The sequence below is a fragment of the Felis catus genome, chromosome A3, assembly GCF_018350175.1.
Source record: "Felis catus isolate Fca126 chromosome A3, F.catus_Fca126_mat1.0, whole genome shotgun sequence".
In the NCBI taxonomy this organism is placed as follows: Eukaryota; Metazoa; Chordata; class Mammalia; order Carnivora; family Felidae; genus Felis; species Felis catus.
This window is the reverse complement of record NC_058370.1, coordinates 118463256-118486279: the sequence shown is the minus strand read 5'-3', so window position 1 is coordinate 118486279 and position 23024 is coordinate 118463256. Positions and strand designations below refer to the sequence as shown.

At 42.8% G+C, this 23024-nt stretch overlaps 1 protein-coding gene across 1 annotated transcript; it reads right to left on the bottom strand.

Moving 5' to 3' along the window:
* Window positions 1-470: 470 nt before the first annotated feature.
* On the bottom strand, window positions 471-19841 carry PPM1G (protein phosphatase, Mg2+/Mn2+ dependent 1G). Its single transcript, XM_003984384.4, has 10 exons — window positions 19526-19841; window positions 6346-6415; window positions 5747-5832; window positions 5041-5173; window positions 3974-4389; window positions 2896-3030; window positions 2316-2550; window positions 1803-1932; window positions 1403-1505; window positions 471-1081 (listed from the first exon to the last, which is right to left on the bottom strand). Exons 1-10 carry the CDS (start codon window positions 19643-19645, stop codon window positions 875-877), a joined length of 1635 nt encoding a protein of 544 aa, XP_003984433.1. The 5' UTR covers window positions 19646-19841; the 3' UTR covers window positions 471-874.
* Between the last annotated feature and the right edge of the window lie 3183 nt (window positions 19842-23024).

Below are 23024 nucleotides of genomic sequence, written 5' to 3'. Positions count from 1 at the left end.
ATTGTGACGAAAGAAACCGGCCGAGCCAATCACAGATCAGATAGAAAGCAGGCCGGTGAGGAGGGCAGGAGAAGCCTCGGCCTTGCTTTCAGTCTTAGTTGCCGCCTGGCTTATCCTAACCACCCCCTGCAGTAGCTAGTAAACTATTCCTGACACCAGGAGGGGGTGAGGATGAGCCATGACGCTACGCCAGCCTGCCAGCAGCTCAGGGAGTTGCAATACCTGGGCCCCCTCTGCCCCATATTCTTGGGACGGACAGACACACGGACACACACACACACACACACACACACACACACACACACGGACGTGGGGCACATGCACTGTGGAGGGCGCGCGCACACACACGCACGCACACGAATACGCAGAGGGGCTTGGTAGAGCCATCAATGAGGTCGAGTCTGGGGCCAGGGAACTCTGGGTGGGCCGGACATTACAGCAGTATTGAAAAAAGGACACCACGGGCACAATTAGGTTTTGGCCTTTAGTCTGAAAAAGTGTTGATTGAAAGTGTACAACAGAGAGCGGGTGCAAGCGGCTGGGGGCCATGGAGCCGCCAATAAAAAAGAATGTCCTTAAATAAAGTTCACAGAGTAAAAACCAGAACCGCCAGTCTTCCCTCCAACACAACAGAGCACAGGCACAGAACCGGTGATGAGCCCCAAGGAGCAAGGAGAAGGCCAGGGAAGACAGCAGAGGCTCCCAGGCTGCTGTGTGGAGGGAGAGCCCTCTTTGGAATGGGCTGAGTAAAGCCACCCAGCTCCCCCTGCACACCTCATAACCACTGCTAAGGCTAAAGGAAAAAAGACAAAACTCAGTCTCAGGTCCAGAGGGCTCAGAAAACAGTCTAGGTGGGCAGGGGTCTGGACAACCGTTAGTCCCGCTTGGCTTTCTTCTTATTGTCACTGTTGCCATTTTCTTCAGCCCCCTCAGAAGAGAGCACCTCCTCCAGTTTCCGCTTGCCACTCTCTGGCTGAAGTTCTGCTGTGTTTCGGGGCTTGAAGCAAATGATGATGCAGGTCATGTTGTCACACCCTGTACCGTCCCCAGAAGTATCTGGTGCCAGGCACTGATCCAGCAGCTACAAAAGGGACAGGGCAGCTCAGCTTCAGGGTTTGAATACCCTCCTAGGAACCTAAGCCCCCACAAGAGGGCTGACTGTGCTGAGACAGGGTGGCAGAAGGAGGGGAACAGGCAACAGATGTCCCAAAACAAGCCACTTGCTAGCGTAAGAGGCATGAGGATATGTTAGGAAAATGAAGGAAGGTGGAACTTTCTAGTCAGGGTTTGGCATCAGTCGGTAATTAAGGATACTTCCCAGCTCTGGTCTTAGCTCTGGTCCAAAGACAAAACCTTGGCTATGCAGACCAGACACCCTCTTCTCCTCCACCCTGGCACTCACCTCTTCCACAATGGATGACAATAACCGAAGCTCCCCATTTTCATCACGCTGACTGATCTTTGATTGAATAAAGTCTATAACTTCCTGGCTGCTCATCACATTCCTGGGGTCAAAAACAATACTCTTCTTTAGTCCCAACAAAGCAGAACAGAGGAGTGTAGAGAGAGGTGATAGCCCCCCAGGGCCAATGCAAATACCTACAAAGATATCCTTAGCTCTGCCTTAGGCTTGGGGGTTTTGACACCGAGGTGTCTGCCTAGACTCTAATTCTAGAGCAGCTTGAGAAAAGGTGCTGAATGCAGCCATTAGAGGGATGATAAAACCAAACCAGCTCAGAGACCTGTAAGAGAAGTAATGCTGCATAAAAGAGGGAATTTTAGGGCATTCCGCTGGTGCTCACCATATGCCATCACAGGCAATGACCATGAATTCGTGGTCGTCAGTGAGAGTCAGCACCTTGATGTCAGGAAGGGCTGAAATCATCTGTTCCTCAGGTGGCAAGTTCTTATTTCTCTTGTAGAAGTGGTCTCCTGAAGTAAAGGAACGGCTGGTTGATGAGTAATTTAGGCACTCCCCACAGACCTGTGCTTAGGGCTGGTCAAGCCTTGCCATTCATTTCCCTTCTTGGCAAAGTTCCATAATCTAAGTGAACGAAAAACTGTGTTCCAGTTTTTCTAGTTGCAGCCCTATTTTCAGGTTGCTAAACCTTAGGTAGGCCACTCACCTTTTTCATCATCCAAAAATGACAGCTATCTTTCCTATCTCACGGAGATGTTTTAAGGACAGAGGTAATAATAGATACCAAAGTACTTGGCAAGGTACATGGGCCTATTAAGATTAAAGTTTGCTACTAGGTAGTCTGAAAGAGAGAGTAAGACCCCAGAAGTCTTTCCCATGCTTTCCTGGCCCTTACCAATGGCTCTGGAGAGGTTGAGGCCCCCGTTGACTCGCCCATCCATGGTGACCTTGCCACCAGCATTCTTGATGCGTGCTAGCTCCACTTCATCCTCTGGTTTGTGGTCATAGGACATGTCTAAAGCTTTGCCAGCCTCAGACACCACACAACGAGAGTCTCCCGCATTGGCTACAATCAACTGCTTCCCTCGTATCAGGGCCACCACCGCTGTTGTGCCGCTGTCAGAGCCAGGCTTAAGAGGAAGAAAGGAAGCATCATGGGAGCTTCTGGACACAAGCTCCTCATTGGTGCTCCCCAACCATTCACTTATGCTTTCTTCTCTCACTGGGACCACCAAGAGAGCGTTAACAAACAGGAGAGGCATGAACTTATAATCTTTCCAAAGACTAGAGCATGCTCTTTCTTTTCTGAGCTAATTTTACCCTGAAGACCTAGTTCCACTTGTAGCATAAATCCCTGCATCACCAGGACTTCAGTACTAAGGCAGCAAGGAGATCCCCCGTCACCAAATAACAATCAGGGGAATTACATTTGCCTCTTGGCTTTTCCAGACTCATTGCTCCCCTTCCCTACACACCTCCTCTTTGCCTTCCATGCCAGGCACCATCATCTCCTCTTCTTCCTCGTCTTCTTCAGCCTCCTCAGTGTCATCCTCATCTTCCTCATTCTCTGCTTCTTCACTGCTGTAGCCATCCTCTTCCTCACTGCATTCCTGCCAGAGGGATGATCCCAGGCTGCTGAGACTGGGATGACCCCCTGCCCCCCTCCCCCCAACTTGTACTCAGAACCAAGAGCCCGGCCTGAACACGGATTCTGAGAAAAATGAAAGATGCAACTATATGATCATGATAGAAAAATCCAGGGGAGGGGAGAGGGCCAGATGGGTATAACTGATATCCTAAACTGGGTTCGGAAGTCACGAATAGTAAGTCCTGCAAAAGGCCAGGGCTCTCAGCCAAAAGCACCTTTCAGGCAACATGGCCAGAAAATAAGTGGCTCAGAGAAGGATATATCCAAATATCTAAAGTAACAATCCCTACCTTCCTGTTCTCTCTTGGAGACAGACTCTGGGGCGCCTGGGGTGGCTCAGTCGGTTAAGCATCCGACTTCAGCTCAGGTCATGATCTCACGGTTCGTGAGTTTGAGCCTTGCACTGAGCTCTGTGCTGACAGCTCAGAGCCTGGAGCCTGCTTCAGATTCTGTGTCTCCCTCTCTCTCCACCCTTCCCCTGCTCACACTATATCTGTCTCTCTCTCTCTCTCTCTCTCTCAAAAATAAACATAAAAAAAAAAATAATATAATAAAAGACAGACTCTGAAAAGCTAGAACTAGATCTGTATGTTATAGTATCAACAAAGGAAGAAGTTAGAGGGCTAATGGTTCCTATGTTGGTGGAGATAATGAATTCAAGAAAAACCTGGAATACAGGCCTTGGGGGTTGCTGTAAAAATAGGAGAAGATGGTGGGCACCAAGCTTAGTAGAGCATGCAACTCTTGATCTTGGGGTTGTGAGTTTAAGCCCCACGGTGGGTGTAGCAATTACTTAAAAAAAAAACAGAGAGAGAGAGAGAAGGAAAGGAGTTGAAAGCTATGTATGGTAACCAAACAGGCCTTTTCTGCAAATTCAGTATCTGTCTGCTCCCACTGGCCCTTACCTCACTGTCTTCCTCTTCCTCCTCTGCCTCATCTGACTCATCCTCACTGTCCTCAAAGAACTTGGACTTAGCAATTCGAGGCAGCTTGTCAGAGGCTGAAGAGCAGGAAGGCCCAGCCTCACCAGTGGGAGTGCCAGGTTCGCCACCTTGGCCTGCCTCAGTCCCACGTTCTGAGTTGGAGGAAAGGCCTGTGTGGGCCTTGGCTGTGGGGCCATTTTCCTCTGAAGAAGTTTCCCTAGATGGGTCCTCAGGTCCGGCTTCCCCATTGAGGCCCTGGGACCCTGGTTCCTCGCCTGTCCCAGCTCCAGATTTGCTGTGGGGAGCACCCTTGTGACAGTTCTGCCCGTAGCGCGTGAGCAGCTCTTCAATAGTCATGGTAGCCTCTTCATGCAGCAGCGCAGCTTCCTCATTGTCCACTGCAGGGAAGAGGCTGAATCAGTACCCCCACACCAGACTCTTCATAGGACCAGTCCTTTTTCCTGCCTCCCAGCCTTTGGAGGCCTGAGTTCCAACTTCCCCACTCCCTGGGGTCTCAGAAGACCCCTTTGGTTTCTTCTCAGATAACGTCTGCCTGCATAGACTTCCTTTAGTCTTTGAGTTTCACCCTCTTCTTAGTCAAAGGAACACTAGTTACTATAGTTCTCTTATCACCTCTTATTTTTGAGTGATAAGTAGAAAGCTCATTATGGCTGAGGACCCAGGAAGCCCACAATGCTAGTCTTAGGCCTACAGCCCAGGCTTAAGGACTGGCTGCTGAGGCTAATGACAACTCCTGTCTAGAAAAAAAAGGTCATATAAACATTAACAGGAACCAGAGAGACCCTACCACAATGACAAAATATATATAAAATGCTTACAACTATGGACACTAGGCACACAGGTTAATTTTTTCTCCCTTCATAACCTCATGTAGTGTAGCAGAACATAAGGTTCTCTAATGTGGGGACTCCCCAAGTCCCTATGAAGTCATCCTCTCTTAGACTTGACACTGAAATAATATATATATTAAAGAAGAGTTCTTTAAAATGCAGATTTCCTCTCCAACAAGGGATGCCAGCAACACTCACCATCATCTTCATCAGCTACTTTTTCTTTTTCATCCTCATCCTCAGTGGGTCGCCCTGCAATCTGTGCCAACTCCTTTATGACTTCCTCAGTGGTCAGTTTGGCATCAATAGCCAAGAAGGCATCTTCTAATGCCTGGATGTAAGCAAAAGAGTATAAGGCAAGTGTCAGAAAAAGTACAGGAGGTACAAAATAAATTGCCTATACACAATCTGGGTACAAAAATGGCATGCAAGTTACAGGGTGATCTGCCACATGAGGAGACACTCACATATAAATAAAAACCAGTTCAGGGACCTGGGAATAATGAGGCAACTCTAAGAAGGCTCAAGTGAGGATAAGCTTGTTTGGGGCATAGAATTCTTTAAGAAATGCAGTAAGCAGGGGCGCCTGGGTGGCTCAGTCGGCTGGCGGCCGACTTCGGCTCAGGTCATGATCTCGCGGTCCGTGAGTTCGAGCCCCGCGTCGGACTCTGTGCTGACGGCTCAGAGTCTGGAGCCTGTTTCAGATTCTGTGTCTTCCTCTCTCTGACCCTCCCCCGTTCATGCTCTGTCTCTCTCTGTCTCAAAAATAAATAAACGTTAAAAAAAAAAATAAAATAAATGCAGTAAGCAGCAGCTTACCGGCAACAAGAAAGGAAAAACCACAGGACTGGAAAATAAGGGAGAGCCTACAGAAGTAGAGAAGGAGCATTACGATAAGACAGACCTTTTGTAGCTTGCCTTCTTTGTAGGCCTTCTGATCTTTGATGATATCAGGAAGATATTTGGCACAGTACAAGGCAACTTCCTCCCCTAGGAAACAGGTAAGGTCACCCAGAGCACTGCTTCCCACATATAAAGTTATATAATATTTACATGCCATACTGGACTGAATCCCAAGGGTTGAAGAAATGAATATCTTATACAACTGAAAGACAACTTACACTTTTAACTTATACAATTTGAAAGACAACTGTTTAGGAAGTTCTGATCCTGAAAATGGATTTCACCATCAACTCTCTCAGGGCTATGTTAATATACCTTTTGTCTTTTCTTACCTGCATACTTAATTCTCAGTGGAAAAAAGATAAATTGTAATATAGGAAGAGGCTTTTCGGATTAAAACAAGGTCTGGTGAGATTATAAACCAATACAATATCCAGTTAGGAAGGTAGAATGGCAGAATAGAGAAAAACAGCACTAGGAATGGAAACGATATCTTACAACCAGAACCTTGGAAAGGAAAAGAACAAAGGACCTGTTCTTGCCCTCTAAAGTCTAGAACTAGGGTTCGAGAATGTCACCAATATGATCTGCTACCATTACCTCCATGTCCATCATAGACAGAAAACATTGCTGTCTCACTGTCCAGCTCAGGAATACAGTTGTGAGCATCCTAGGAAAAAGAGAGCATAATTAGCATTTCTCAAGATCAAAGGATGTTCTTCCTTGTGCCACCTCACTCAGGTCATGAGGATTTCCTTCACACCTTAATCTCACTAACCCTTCCCTGGCTGAACTACATGGCCTAGAAATAAGAAAGGAAACGGGATGATAAAATAAGAAAAGAAATACAGGGGAGGGAGAAAGGAAGCAAGGCAAGGGAGGGAAGTAGGGGAGGAAAGGAAGGGAGAGAAATGAATCAGTTCACTTTCTCTGCAGTCTAGCAGCCTCAGCCTAGGAGATCTCGGAGTCCAGATGGCAGAATGTTTGCCTGTTGGAACTCTAGACCTGACCCTTTTGGTTTGCGGCAACTATGGGAAAGAACCAGAATAAAGGCTTTAAAGTCTCTTCCAGACCCATTCTATGAATCAGTGAACTTCAAGGAAGAAAATCCTAGGGAAGATAGCAAAAAGAGACCTGAGGGCATTACCAATCTGAAAAGTTTCTGGGAGAATCCTAAAACAGCCTAAGAGAAAGCACTAGGAATTTGTAAAACTATATACACTTATACTGCCACTTTCCCAAAGCACCATCTAAATAAATTATTCCCTCTTCTAAGTTTAACTCACTCATGAAATTGCCCTCAGGCTAGGCAGAGGATATATTTACAAAAGAATCTTCCCAATAAATAATATTCTTAAAACTATACTGTGCTTAGATTTTGTTAACTAAAATTTACAATGTCCCATATGATCAGCCTTCCCACCTCCTACCCCCAGATGGAAATGACATATCATTCAACACTGATGGCATAGTACACCTGAAGAGAAGTCTGCAATGGCCCTGCTGCAACAACATCATGGTTGGAAGGCTGGAACTGATCAAATTCTTCTAATCACAAAACTCTGCCACCCCAAACAAATATTCTAGTCTGTGCCATAGTTCAAGCCAAGACCACTGAACCTAGGTGAGCATGTGCTGCAGCTTACTCTGCCCCATCTGGGAAAACAACCCCACCTCTCTTTTAGGTACTTTCTACAAACAAAAAGAATGCAATCAGCTATTTACTTTGATTGATTATCCCCGTGTAAGTCAATGGTTCTCCTCCTCTTTCTGGCATTTAAAATTTTTCTAGTTGTATCAATACTTAGGAAATCAGTGCAGTGGTTCTTCTGTTGTCCCTGAAATAAGACTATGCCTTCGTTATACAAACCTAGAAAATAAAACCTATTGTTCTTAAGTTTATTTATTTTGAGAGAGAGAGAGAGGGCATGCGTAGGAGAGGGGCAGAGAGAATCCCAAGCAGGCTCTGCGCTGTCAGCACAGAGCCCGATGCGGGAGCTCAAACTCCCAAACCGTGAGATCATGACCTGAGCCGAAATCAAGAGTCGGACACTTAACCGACTGAGCCACCCAGGCACCCTAAAAATAAAAGCTATTTTAAGGTAGTAAATGAGAGAATGGAAAAATAGCTATTTTGTATTTCCTTCTCATTGATTCCAGGAGAAAGTGTCCCAGAATCTAACGGGCTGCCATGGAGGGCACACAATGGCCTATCTAAGGTTGTCAATAACTGCCCCTGAGTCTCATCCCCAGGATCCAGAGAGCACTACCATCATCTTCACCCTCTCCCAACCACTCCACCACCAGCCACACTGCCCTCCCTTCCGTCTAAGCCAGGGTTAGACCTTACTGAACCTACTTCTTCTCTCCATCTTTTGACCTATATGACTATCTATTGCTCCAACATCCTCCACCAGTGGTTCTCAGACTTCATTTGTTCATTCACTCATTTCTTCACCAAATATCTGACTATCCGCTATGTGCCAGGATCAGTTCTGGGTATTTGGAATATATTAGTGAATAAAATGAAGATCTGCACTTCATAAAAAACCTTACATTCTCATGAGGGAAATACACATAAACACAATAAATAGGTAAATCATATAGCATTACGATATAACACTTACAGAAAGAGGATGGTGCTATGGAATAAAGAAAAGGCAGAACGGAGGAGGACCGGGTTGGATTATAGAAAAGTGACGGGAGAACTGAATTGGCAAAGGCATGAGTGTGTAAAGGCTTGCTAAAGCCATAAGAAACTATACCTCAGCAGTCACTACCTAAGTCGTGCTGCGAGTATCTAATGAGTTTTGGCAAAACAGTTGTCATATTGACGTTGACTTTAATTCTGATGATTTTGTAGTATGGTTTGTTGGCATGGAAGTTATGCCCAGTTCTGTTTGTACACATTTAGGTAACATTAAATTAAAATTGTTTTAGTGAAATCTGGAGTTCCACAAGTATTGCTTTCCTTAAAAAAAAAAAAAAAAAAAAAAATTCATGGAAGATCTCCAAGATATTTTGTTAAATAAAGAAAACAAAGTGCAGAAGGAAAGCAAGTACAGAATGCTATATTTAGTAAACTGCTTTTGTGTAAGAAGAGGGAGCATGGAATAGATATTTGTCTTCTCACACTGTAATACCATACGGATACACAGAAAACTAAGAAAAGTATGCATGCTTGCTACCTTGCTAGGTTGGGGTGATCAGTTCAAGAGTGGAGTAGTTTCTTTTGGGGAATGGTATGAAAGGTAAGAGATTAGGTTATAGAGATGGGTAGGAATGATGATTGAGTGCCTTTAACTGCTTGTGAGTTATGTGGAATTAATCTGATATGCAGTAGAATCCACTGTGGGATGGGAGCAAGACTGAGCCATGGGAATGTTTAGCTTTTTCAAAAGTAAATTAAATATTTTTAGGAGACTCAATATTTCACTGAAATTTGAGAAATTAGTCCAACTAATTCCACTTTTTTGATAGGGGAGGGAAGAGCAGTCTTCTTGTCCACTGCTTCCCAGTGGAATAGGACAATCAATCGGTCTTTCTCTGTCCTGCAATGCCACTCTAAGTCAAAGCTGCACCATCTCTTTTGAACCCACAACTCTATTCAAATTACCTTTTTCACTTCCTCATCTACTTCTCACAAAAGCATTGAAGTAGATCTAATCTCAGTGAACATATGAAAAAATACTTAACCTCAACAGCAAAGAAATGAACATTAAAAACAAGGAAATATCCTTTTGTGCAAATTAAAATAATGGAAAAGATTAATAATAACCAGTGGTAATAAGAGTGAAGTAGGGGCGCCTGGGTGGCTCAGCTGGTTGAGCATCCGACTTCAGCTCAGGTCACGATCTCACAGTCTGTGAGTTCAAGCCTCGCATCAGGCTCTGTGCTGACAGCTCAGAGCCTGGAGCCTGCTTCGGATTCTGTGTCTCCCTCTCTCTCTGCCCCTCCCCTGCTCACGCTCTGTCTCTCTCTCTCTCTCTCTCAAAAATAAACGTTAAAAAAAAAAAAGAGTTAAATAAAAACACATTCTCATATCCTGATGAGCAAGAATATAAATAGTACAGCCTTCCTGGAGCACAATTTGGTAATATGTATCAAAATTTCAAATGTGCATGCCCTTTGATACAGTAATTGGACTTCTAAAAGTTTATTTTATGGAAGTAATAAGACAAGGGTACAAGAATATGTATAATAATGTTCATTACAGCATTATTTATAGTAAAGAACAACTATAAACATCGAAATATCCATGAAGAGATTAGATTACAAGTAGTACATCCTTCCAAAAGAATACATGCAGTTATTAGAAACAAATATGCGTTGGGGTGCCTGAGTGGCTCAGTCGGTTAAGCATCCAACTTCAGCTCAGGTCATGATCTCACGGTTTGTGAGTTCGAGCCCCACGTCTGGCTCTGGGCTGACAGCTCAAAGCCTGGAGCCCACTTCGGATTCTGTGTCTCCCTGTCTGCCCCTCTGCTGCTTGCACTCTGTCTCTTGCATTGTCTCAAAAATAAATAAACGTTAGAAATAAATATGCGTTAATTTAGAAATAAGTCCACAATATACTAAGTGACAAAAAGACAGGGAAAAAAACACACATATGCTAGAAATCTGGAAGACCACATTATGTATCAAACTGCATGGAGAGTAAGAGTTGGGTAATAATTATTCTGCTTTTCTACATTTAAAAATTTTGTACAATATGCCATATTATTCCAGTTTGAATGCTTATGACAGTAAAACGAACCTATGAACTGTCTTCTGAATTGCCACGCTGCAATATACCACATGATCACTGGCCAGTTATCTCTTGGTGTGCCTCCATTTTCTCTTCAATGATAGAGGAATCATCCATAGATGATGCCCAACATAGATTCACCTTATACCTTGAGGTGTCAGTTCCTAGAACTACTCCACATTACCTTCCCTTCTACTGCCTGGTGAGTCTTTGGATCTATATCATCACCTGGAACTACCTTCTCTAAGCACTTTCGTTTCCCCTTTTGCATCTCTGTTCATTGCCTCCATACCTTCACCTACCCTTGCTTTTCTTTCTCTCTGACCCTTTCTGAGCCAGAGCCAAGTATTTCAACACTGTCTCTTAACAATCTAGAAAAACTCATCCAACCTCGTATAACCCGACCAACTGCTTTCTTTACACCTGAAATCAGAGCCACTAAGTATTGCTAGTCATAAAATGTCATGAAATCATGTTGGTTGTTTGTGCACCTACTTCCATCATTCAGCATTTTTTTAGTGTTTTGCATTGACACTTAAATATATTGACTGCAGCCAGTCATAAACCTTTCCCACACTGTTCAAGTTCTCAATGCTCTTCTTTCACTCTTAGCAGATGAGCTAACCTCTTGCTTTACTTAGATCAAGGTCACATATCTTGATGTGACCACATATGATGAAGAACTACTTCATCATCTCTATTCTACGTCAAAATTTTTTCTACAGCTTTACTTAACCTCTCCTTCACTTCTGCCTCCAAAGCAGTGCTTCTCCCCCCCCCCCCTTTTTTTTAATTCAACAAAGCATCCATTAAACCATTTATTGGAAACTGGTTAAAATGATCTCTCTTCTTATTTTTTATTTATGTATTTATTTTTTTTAAATGATCTTTTTAGATTTACATGCTTAAACTCCTGATCTCAAAACCTTTTCCTTCAAGATCTTACTACACAGAGCAGGCAATAACCATAACAGCAACCCAAATAGCTATTTTGCAGGCTTCATTTTTCCCAACTATTGTATATAATTAAATAGTAAAAACCCTGTCAGCTTTCTTGAAAGTTCTCGTGGGTTCTGTGAAGTTCCAGTTGCCTGTTTCTATAGGATGCCTTTCTCCACTTCAAACTTAACATATATAAACAGAAACTCAGCAGTCTTCAAACACTCAGAACTTCCCCTACAGGTCTTATTTCTGTTCATGGAATCTTTCCTAGGCAACACTTAATACCAGACCTCCTTGACTTCCTGGCTCTCTTCCACCATCCATCACCAAGTCCTACTAAGTTTTCCTTCATGACTTTGTTCATGAATTACTTTACTCTTAATAGCATTTTATCTTCTCTCCTGCCTCTACTCTCTGCCCCTGTAGTCCAACCTACATACATCCAGATACCAGATTATACTTCCCAATATTTTACTGCTAGAAGCTTCAGTGGATTCTACTGCATATCAGATTAATTCCACATAACTCACAAGCAGTTAAAGGCACTCAATCATCATTCCTACCCATCTCTATAACCTAATCTCTTACCTTTCATACCATTCCCCAAAAGAAACTACTCCACTCTTGAACTGATCACCCCAACCTAGCAAGGTAGCAAGCATGCCTCAGTCTTCCCTCTTTCTAATATCCTTCTTCTTCTCCTTCCACTTTCCTCCTTTCCTTTTGTCCCATTTTATAAACTCTCCGTAAGGTCCAGTTAGTCTTACCAGCTCTAAGAAATCTTTCTCAGTCACACCAATACTCTGATCATTCCCCTCTCTAAACTCAGAATATACCATCTTGTGTTATTATCCAGCATTCCATGGGGGAAAAGAGACTCTTAGGTCCCAAACTAGATTGTAAACCAGCATGAAAGCAAAGATGGTCTTAAATGTTTTTATAGCTTGCTAAATAAGTAAATAAATAAATAAATAAATAAATAAATAAAAAGTCTTTACAGCTTTTGGGCCTAAAAGTAGGTTCTGCAACATCATAGGACTTCCATGTCTGTTTTTGACAGTGAGTCCCCAGTTGCCTCAGGACAAATACCTTATGGATGCCTCCTCCTTCATTTCCTACTCTAAACCCAGAGGTGTATCATAAAACAATAACCACTGATAGTCTGGAGGAGATGACTCAGAACACACAGGTCACCTGAGTCAGGACTCTTAGGCCTTGCCTTACTTAAATCATGTATCACACAGAACCTTTTGACCTTCTAGACAACCAATGGATCTGTATGAATAAAAGCCTGGTTATCCTGACTGATGTCAATCTCCTAAGGTTATAAATACATCCACAAAAGTTCCTGTTTTCATGGATGACCAGCCATTTAGATTTATGATGCATAAATTTATCTAAATCTTTACAAACTAAGATTAAAAGGTTGAAGGTGGTTGGGAACTACATTTTTGGCTTTAAAAAGTCATGTATTACTATCTGACTTTTAAAATTATATGCATATATTACTTCAGTGCTACAGAATGAATGTTTTGTGTCTCCCTACAATTCCTATGTTGAAATGTAATCCCCAGTGTGATGCTGTCTGGAGGTGGGGTGTTTGGGAGGTAATTAGGTCATGAGGGAGGAGCCCTCATGAATGAGATTAGTGCCCTTATAAAGAGACCCCAGAGAGCTCCCTTGCCTTGAAAATACATCTAGAAGGCAGCTATCTATGAACCTGAAAGTGGGTCCTCAGCAGACACCTTAGTCTTGGATTTTGCAGCAGGATCTTGAAGATGTATTTGTATATCCATGTTCACAGCAGCTTTATCCCTAACAGCTAAAAGGTAGAAACAACCTAAGTGTCCACCAACAGATGAATGGATAAAGAAAATGTGGTATACTCATACAATGGATACTATTCGGCCTTAAAAAGGAAGGACATTTTGACACATGCTATAACATGGATGAACCTTGAGGACATTATGCTAAGTGAAACAAACCAGTCACAAAATAACAAATGTGTCTTTCTATGAGGTACCTAGGATAGTCAAATTCATAGAAACTGGAAGTAGAATGGTTGCCAGGAGCTGGTGGCAAGGGGAATGGGGAGCTGTTTAACTGGTATAGAGTTTCAGTTTTGCAAGATGAAAACACTTCTGGAGACTGGTTGCCCAACAGTGTGAATACACTTAACACTACTGAACTGTACAATTTTTAAATGGTTAAGATAATAAATTTTGTTGTTTATCTTATCACAACTTAACATAAAATAATTAAACACACACACACACACACACACACACACACACACACACACACACACACAAACTTCCCACAAAGAAAAGCCCAGTCTCAGATGGCTTCACTGGTAAATTCTACCAGCTATTTTTAAAAGAATGATACCAACTCTTCACAAACTCTTCCAATGTATAGAAAAGGAGGCAACACTTCCCAACTCATTCTATAAGGCCAGTGTTATCCCGATACCAAAGCCACACAGACATTACAAGAAAACTACAGACTTAATATCGTAAAAGGTAGCAATACTCCTCAACTGATTCTACAGATTCAGCACGAGCCCAATCAAAATTCCAAGTGCCTTTTGCACAGAAACTGACAAGCTGATCCTAAATTCATACAGAAATACAAGGGACCCAGAAAAGAAGAAACGATAAAAAGAACAAAGTTGGAAAACTCACACTCTTTAACTTTCCTAACTTCAAAACTTACCACAAAGCAATGGTAACCAAGAGAGTGTGGTACTGGCATAATGATAAGTAGATAGATCAATGAAACAGAATTAAGAGTCCAGAAATAAATTCCCATTATTCGTAGTCAAATGATCTTAACAATGATGCCAAGATAATTTAATGAGGGAAAAGAATGACTTTTAAAAAATAGTTTATGTTTATTTGTTTTTGAAGAGTGGGGGGAGCAGGCAGGGGCAGATAGAGAGGGGAAGACAGAGAATCTGAAGTAGGCTCTGTGCTGAGTCCAACAAAGGCTTGAACTCACAAACCATGGAATCATGACCTGAGCCAAAGTGGGCCGCTTAACCGACTGGACCACCCCGGCACCCAAAAGAATGCCCTTTTTAACAAATGATGCTGGGACAAGTATATATCCATATGCAAAAGCATGAAACTGGACCTCTTCTTTACACCATTCACAAAAATTAATCTAAAATGGATGTAAGAGCTAAAATTATAAAACTCTTAATAGAGAAACTGGACTTCATCAAAATTGAAAGTTATCGTGCTTCCAAGGACACTAACAAGAAAGCAAAAAGGCACCCCACAGGAGAAAATCATATCTGATAAGGAAATTGTACCTAAAATATATAAAGAACTCTTACATCTCAATAAAAAGACAACTCAATAAAAATAGACAAAAGGATCTGAATAAACATTTCTCAAAAGATATATAAGTGGCAATTAAGACAAGAAAAGATGCTCAAACATAATAAGCTACCAGGGAAATACAATAACAACCACAATGAGATACCATTTCACACCCACTAAAATGGCTATAATAAAAAAGATGATAACAAGTGTAGGGAGGATGTAGAGAAATTGACACCCTCCTTCCTAGATTGCTGGTAAAAATGTAAAAGGGTGCAACCACTTTGCCAAAGAGTTAGGTAGGCATCTCCTCAAAATGTTAAACATGGAGTTACTGTATGATGCAGCAATTCCACTCCTAGTATATATTCAAGAGAAATAAAAACTTATTTCCACGCAAAAAAATTGTAAATGTAAGTTCATACCATCATTATTCATCATAGCCAAAATATGAAAATACAAATATCCATCAACTGATGAATGGATAAACAAAATGTCCACACAATGGAATATTATTCAGTAAAAAGAACGAAGTACCGATTCATGATACAACATGGATGACTCTTAGAAATATTGTTTAGTAAAAGAAGGCAGACAGAAAAGGAGACATATGCATAATTCCATTTATGTGAAATGTTAAAAATAGATAAATATATAGAATATCATGTAAATTAGTGGTTGCTAGGGATTAGAGGAAGGGAGATACGGAGTGACTGGTAATAGTTAAATTGTTTCTTCTTGGGGTGATAAAACTGTTCTAAGATTGATAGTGGTAATGGTTGTACAACTCTGAATATATTAACCATTGAAATGTACACTTTAAATGGATATGGCATGTGAATTACATCTCAATAAGATTCTTAAAAAAGAAGTCTGCATATAATTATTTAAAGTTTATTTATTTTGAGAGAGCGCGCGTGTGCAAGTGGAGGAAGGGCAGGGAGAGGGAAAGAGAATCCCAAGCAGGATTCTCCACACTGTCAGCGTGGAGCCCCAATGTGGGGCTCAAACTCACACACTGTGAGATCATGACCTAAGCCAAAGTCGAATGCTTAACCAACTGTGCCACCCAGACACCCATATATATATTTTCAAGTACTATATATGATTAAAAGTTGATAGACTGCATCTTTGAACAGGATCTAAAGGGAAACCAAAAACTCCATTGAAATCAGTACTCCGTTTAAAGCATGTCATTACACATCAGTGATGCTTCAAGTTCAGTTCTAAAGGTTTATGCTTCCAGACAGCACAATTTTAATAACAGCTCACAATGGCAAGAACTACTGACCAGATCTATTAAACTTCCACACTCGAATTCAAAGCACAGTTCCTTACCTTACCTCTCAAAGTACAATTCCAAGATGATAACCCAATAGAGGATCAGGGTGGAGAAGCAGTAGTAACATCTGCTATGTGATTGGGCGATAGAAATAACTTATGTAAAATATTCTTGAAATCTTGAGGAATAAAATCTGATTGTAATTTCCTGTTGCTTAAGAACTTACAAAGGAATCATATAGTAGAAAACAATTTCTCCATATGCGTGGATATGTATTTGATTTCATGTCATACTATCTCTGAATTGTGAAGAATAGTTATGACATGCTAATCAAATGCCCTTTTATAAAAGTTGCTTAACTGCATCCTAGACAAAGGAATTCTGATCTGGTTCAATAAATAAAAAGTGCTTTAAGATACAGAGATGAGGCACTAATCTAAGAATCAAACAATACATGTTCTTCAGCCTCAGATACCCTCTCTTAAGTGGAACCCCACAGCATTCTTGTGGTATCCCATTTTATATTTTGCCCCATTAATACAATTATTGAAACAGTCACGTAGGTATCTTAAGAATTTTCTGCTTAACACGCTCTACATTCAATTCTAGGTGACCCCTGTATGACCACTAACAAGCCAGTTTCTATATGGCAATAAACAGCTAGTCTACTCAAAAGTGTATCCTAGGTATTGATAGTGCCTTTTAAAGAAGGCAAATATATTTCACAGAATTAAAAAGAAAAAAATTTAACTCCCCATAGAAAGCAGTTTTGTCACTTCCAGAGAACCTCACAACCCAAAAGTATCCATGTCCCTTAAAACTACATCAACTCAAACTATTTTCAGATTTGATTTCTCATTAGCCACCAAAAACTCAGAGCCTTTCCAAATATATTTCTCAGGCACCCTTCCACAACCTACCTGTTAACCCCCAAAATACATACCTCAACCAGCTTGAGGATCCCTCCAAACCATGGAGAAGGAAGAAGGGAAGGGAACATCAACTGTGGTATTTTGTTTACCCCTCCTCAAAACACCCTGGTTCCACAGCAAGAGGGGCTGGAGAGAGGCAGAAAGTATAAAATGCCAGCTATTGATAGTTGCCATCCTTGCCTCAAGAGAAGGGGTAAAACAGTACTAAGACTGAATCTATTCATCAATCAGGATTTGAGCAACCTCTTGTAATGTGTATTGGCATGAAAAACTTACCTCAAAGGAATCATTAGGACCAAGCAATTAAGGTCAACATACTTAATAAACTGGTGGAATTGAGTCCTAAAGCTTAAGAGGAACAGGTGTGTACACTTTCTGAAAAGATAAGATTCACTAAGAGGCTACAGGTCATAGTTATTTTCTTGCCATAGCAAAGAAACTGCGTTATAGTTTGGACAGAAAGGAATCAAAGTCAGAAGGAAAACTACTGATGTAGCACAAAACTACTTGATATAGCCCCACGCAGGGCTTCAAGAGGGTCTAGTTAAGTATATTTCACCATTCAAACGAAGGTAAATTCAGAAATAGCTTAATAGGAAGATTTTAAAACCTGAACTGGTTACCTCTCAGGAAGACTAGGATCTAAGGAATAGTCTAGTAAGATCTCTACAAACCAAACAGCTGGTGATGAAAAAAAGTCCTTTTCTAATTACCAGAAGAGAAACCAAAAATACAGGGAAATACCCTGCAGAGAAACAAACAGCACAGAACCACTGAGCAAACAACTTTGAAAACTAAATATCCAAACAACTCAGTTTGTAAAGAAAACTAGAAAGAAGGGTACCCCCAAAACAGAAAAACTGCAGCAGAGAAGAGAGTGGAAAACAAGGACTGAGAAACCTGCCAGAAAAGCCTTTTCACAGTAACATGAGAAGAAAGTCACCTCAAATCTTACAATAGTAACAGAAAATGCCATAGAAATGGGACCTCCAGACTAGCAACTAACCCAAACCCCAACCTTACCTTAAGGTCTTCCTTTTGAGGCTATATCCAAATATTTCTAACACTCAGACAATTACATTCACCAAGGACCCAGTAAGCTCAATGCTGAGCACCACACTGGAATATGAACGCTATGCTTCGGGTTGACACAGACGATAACAGTGTCCAATAAGTGTCTTGAACAGTTTCATCCCACAGATTCTTTCCACCAAGAAATAAATGTCCTAACTTTTCTGGGCCTCAGTTTCTGAGCTGTAAAATGCGGGAGCCAAATTAGATGAGCTGAACCATAGGATCCCCTTCCTTCTTGAAATGTTATAGCTACTGACAGAATTGTTTAAAGTCGGCTGTGGGTATGAAAGTGGAGTCTGAGAACAAACCATTGAAGTTTATACTGTCATTCCAGAGCTAACCACAGGGAGGAGCGAGGGATTTTGAAGAAATTCCCGAGGGAGACACTATTAGGCTGTTAAACTGAAGCCCACCTAGTAAGTGGATAAACCCTTAATCCCAGAAATAATTAGAGCATTTCCCTGGCCCTTCTGCCTAGCTCTCACAACACTCTTCACAAAGACATGTCTTACACATGTCTTTCTACCTTTCCTTTCTACCATGGTTTTTCCTGTTCTCCTTGTAGTGTCACATCCATTTTGCCCAATATTACTCCTTTTTATCCAGAAATTTTCCACCTTTCCCTTTTATCCAGAAGACATTTTCTAGAAAAGAAAAGTCAGTTCTTTACAGGTTAAAGTTCTTTATAGATTATGATGAAATGATTACAAATCAAGGAAACTATAAACTACAGTCAGCACAGGCAAATGACAATTACAGAGTAAGTTTCAGAAAAATCCCGAGGAAAAAAATATCAAGCATAATAAAAAAGTAATGATACCGAATGACAAAACTCAAGTTTTCCAAAGGTCGTAAAAGGCCCCGAAGAGAATACAAACGAGTGACAATTCTTAGGGGTCAGGGCGAGCTTCTGAAATTAACGTTCGGTGCCCAGAGCCAAGTAACTAGGTGTTGAGAATTTCAAACAGACTACTTGCCTAGGCTTCCTTTCACTGTCAAACTCCTCGTCTAAAAAGGCCTCTCACATCACATATTTAAGGCGGGGGGGGGGGGGGGGGGGAGTAGTCATTCCCGTCTATTCTCTTCGTCCTCGCAAAAGTAAATAAATAAATCGTCCCTCCTTTCATCTTAACTCCCACACTACACCTCACACCGTTTATGAGCCTGGAGGGCTGGGCTGGCAGAAGAGGATGGCGCGAAGGCACGAGGAGAGGGCGGTCAGTGGGCGGAAGGTGCCTCTCCCCACATGGCCGAGCTCTCGCCGCCAAACTGGCCACCGGCACACGGTCCCCAAGCACCGGCAGTTCCCTCTCGGCCCCGGGCCCACTCTCGCTGCCGCCCGTCAAACTGCCGCCGCAGCCAAAGCTGCACGCTCCCGATAAGGACCCTTCCCTGGGGATGACCCCATCCCCCCGCTCCCTTTCTCCGTCAGGTTCCCGCCCTGCAGCGGCCCGCCTCTGGGCCTCTCCCGCCTCACCTCCATGGAGACGCGCCAGCCTTGCATGGCGGAGAAACCGTAGGGCAGCGGCAGGCGCGAGGCGCCGACCCCGTCCCCAGAGCACTTCACCGTGTTGGGTTGGGAGAGGTAGGCACCCATGGCGGCTGCTGGCCAGCGGCCTCAGGAGCAGGCGAGCGGGACGCGACCCGTGCCGGCGCCGGAGCCCCGGGGGCACGCGTGGCAGGAGCGGGCCCGGCAGTACGGCCGACACAAGGTGCCGGTGAAAGGCGCGAGGCCGGCCAGGAGGCGGTAACGGGACGGGAGCAGAGACGGAGCGGAAGCGGAAACGGCGCCGCTCCAGACCCCGCCCGGCCGGCGCGGCGCGGCACGGCGCGGCGCTGCGGGAAGTCATTTCCTTAGCAACTCGCCCCGCCCGCGGGGACAACGGCCCGCCCAACGGCCGCTCCCGCGAGACTGGCGCGGTCACGCCTACCAACGGTGGCTCAGCCTGCCACCCGCGGTTTCGCCAGAGTTTGGCCCCCCGGAGCTGTCCCCTGCTGTCTCCCGCTATCCCCGCCCCACCTTCGCTGCCCTACCCTGGCCTGTCGCGTGTTTGTCTGAAGCTCTTTTGTGTCGGACCCGGCGCTCCGGATCCATCCTCCAGTGTGTCAGCTCCCTCCCCATCGCGGGCTCAGACTCCGCAAACCCGCCGGATTGGGCTCAATTAAAGTTTACTAGCATTTGCTCTGAGCGCTTGAAGTACCTGACCCGGCCTTATGAGAGTCTTTTGTGACAAAAGACAATGAAAACCTCGATTTGTAACACCATTCGAGTTAATACAATGCAGAAATGTTTGGCACAGTCTCTGCAGGGTGAGAAGAAACCGAAGGAGAGGAGACCGAGCTGTTGCTTGACGTCCTCAGGATGCCCCAGGAGTGCATTATGCGGGGGAGAAGAGAATAATGTTACAAGATTGCAGGGGTGAGAAAAGAATGTAAACCGCATTTGGGAGGATTTTTGAGGAAGCTGACTGGTCTCTTTGGAAAGGGGTTTTAAGTAGTAACGTTACATAGAGTAGAGATGGTCGTAAGCGCCAAGATGGGTGATTTGGGCTTTACTGCTATTCTGGCATAGCATTTTAGGACTTTTGGTGTAGTCTTTGTGTGCAGTGTGGATTGGAGGAAGAAAGTCTGGAGACTAACTGGTTAAGGGGCTCTTAATCTAAGGATGAGATGAGAAGGGCTGGAACTAAGGTGGTGGCAGTGGTAATAGAGATGAACAAATGAGACAATAAGAAATCAGGATTTATTAATAGATTGGGTTCAGAGGATGGAAGAGAAAGGGGAAATTGGCCAAACTATGAGCAGATTGGTTCTTTTAAAATACAAAACTAATTATGCTTCTTTCTGCTCTTCAGATAGTCCAAATTCCTTAACATAGTTTACCAGACCCTTCATGCTTGAACTAGCGTATTTGTCCCATTTTCTCTCCATTTCCACTACTGCTCAAAGCCTCAGTAGTACATCTTTGTGTTCCTCCAAAGCCATGCTTTCTCCTCCTATGCCTTTACCTATGAAACACACCTCCGCACCCACCCATCTTCATCCTCCTCCAAGACGTCTTCTCTAATATCCGTATACTAGCGTGGGTTCCCCATTTGTTTGTCTTTCCTGAAGTCTTTATGAAGGCAGAAACCCCATCAAACCTAACCATTGTATACCCCAGCATCCCTAGCACAATTCTTGTGTTTGTTCAATATTTTTGTTGAATAACACCAAGGTTTCGACCCTGAGTGACAAAAATTGGTGGAGCCATTAATAGAAAATGGTGTGGCATGGGTGGGTGTGTGCTAGTTTGGGGAGAAAATGGTGGGTTCAGTTTAAGGGGACAACTAGATATCTAAACATTGAAAACACTGAAGTTGGACTATGAGGGTAGAGGATGTTACCTAGGCCCATAGGTCATAGTGAACCTAATGAGATCTCTGTACAAGGCAGTGTAACAGGAACACGAAATTGCTCAGCCTCTTTTTCCCCTCCTAAGAATGGAATGTGACATTGTGGGGGGGGGGGGGGGGAATGAGTTTTGAAATATATTAACCTATGTGGTCTTTCACAAGTTGTTATTCTCTCTCAGGCTCAGTTCTTCAAGGAAAACATACAATATCTACTTTTTCAGATTGCTTTAAGGATAAGAGGAGCTGAATACAAAGTGCTGAGTTTGCATAAATGCTGTATTCAACCACAGACTACATTTATTAAGTATCCATATACACATGCTAAATATGGGATGGAAATGACATTAAGTTATTTGAAATTATTTTTTATTTAGATTAAAAATGATCTGAAACAAAATGAATAACAGACAAGGAAAAAAGTGGAAAAAATATGACTGAAGGAAAAATCAAGGTACTGGGAAGGTGGTGGTGGCTTAGGGGAAATGGAGATCGTAAAGGGTCTCATGGAAAGACCTGGGAAAACAATATGAAGATCATCTTCTCCCTATTCCATCCCCATATCCCCCCAAACCACTAACGTACACTAAGAAAGACACAAAGATTTTGTGCTCTAATAGGGAGAGGAAAAAATGGTTTTAACTAAAAATTCCACCCAAATGTTATATTAGTAGATTGATCTTCCTGAGTCTCTAACCTATGAGTTTCAGAAATGTGACTAATCGGGGCGCCTGGGTTGCTCAGTCAGTTAAGCGTCAGACCTCAGCTCAGGTCATGATCTCACGGTTATTGAGTTGGAGCCCCGCTTCAGGCTCTGCACTGACAACTGGAAGCCTGGAGCCTGCTTTGGGTTCTGTGTTTCCCTCTCTCTCTGCCCCTCCCCCACCAGCACTCTGTCTCTTGAAAATAAATGTTTAAAAAAAAATTAAATAAAAAAAGAAAGAAATGTGACTAATCAAACATAATAACAGAAGAGCTGAAGATGTACTTTAATGGCTGGCCTGAATGATAAAAACTGTCTCTAAAATATATACCAAGTTTATTCAACAAGGGATAAAGGCATGGGATTGATTTGCTGTGGATAGAAAAAAACTCTAAGCATTTGGTAATTCCTACACATATTCACTATTGTATGTCCCAGTATCATCTTTGCTTTTTTTTTTTTAAGTTTATTTTAGTAATCTCTAGGGGCTTGAACCCATGACCCCAAGATCAAGAGTCACAGGCTCTTATGACTGGGCCAGCCAGATGCCCCACCTTTGCTTTATTTAAAAAATCACTAGATTCCTTGTATTATCTCTCAAATTGGTCAAGCATTGAAGATAAACAAATACTAGTCATTTTTTAAAGTTTTTGTTTCTTTTAGCCTCTCAGCCTCTTTCCAGTTACCTCTCATGAGAGAAGAGGAGAAGGTGGTTTAAGCCAGTGTTTTTCTTTTTTTTTTTAATTTTTTTTTTTTAACGTTTATTTATTTTTGGGACAGAGAGAGACAGAGCATGAACGGGGGAGGGGCAGAGAGAGAGGGAGACACAGAATCGGAAACGGGCTCCAGGCTCCGAGCCATCAGCCCAGAGCCTGACGCGG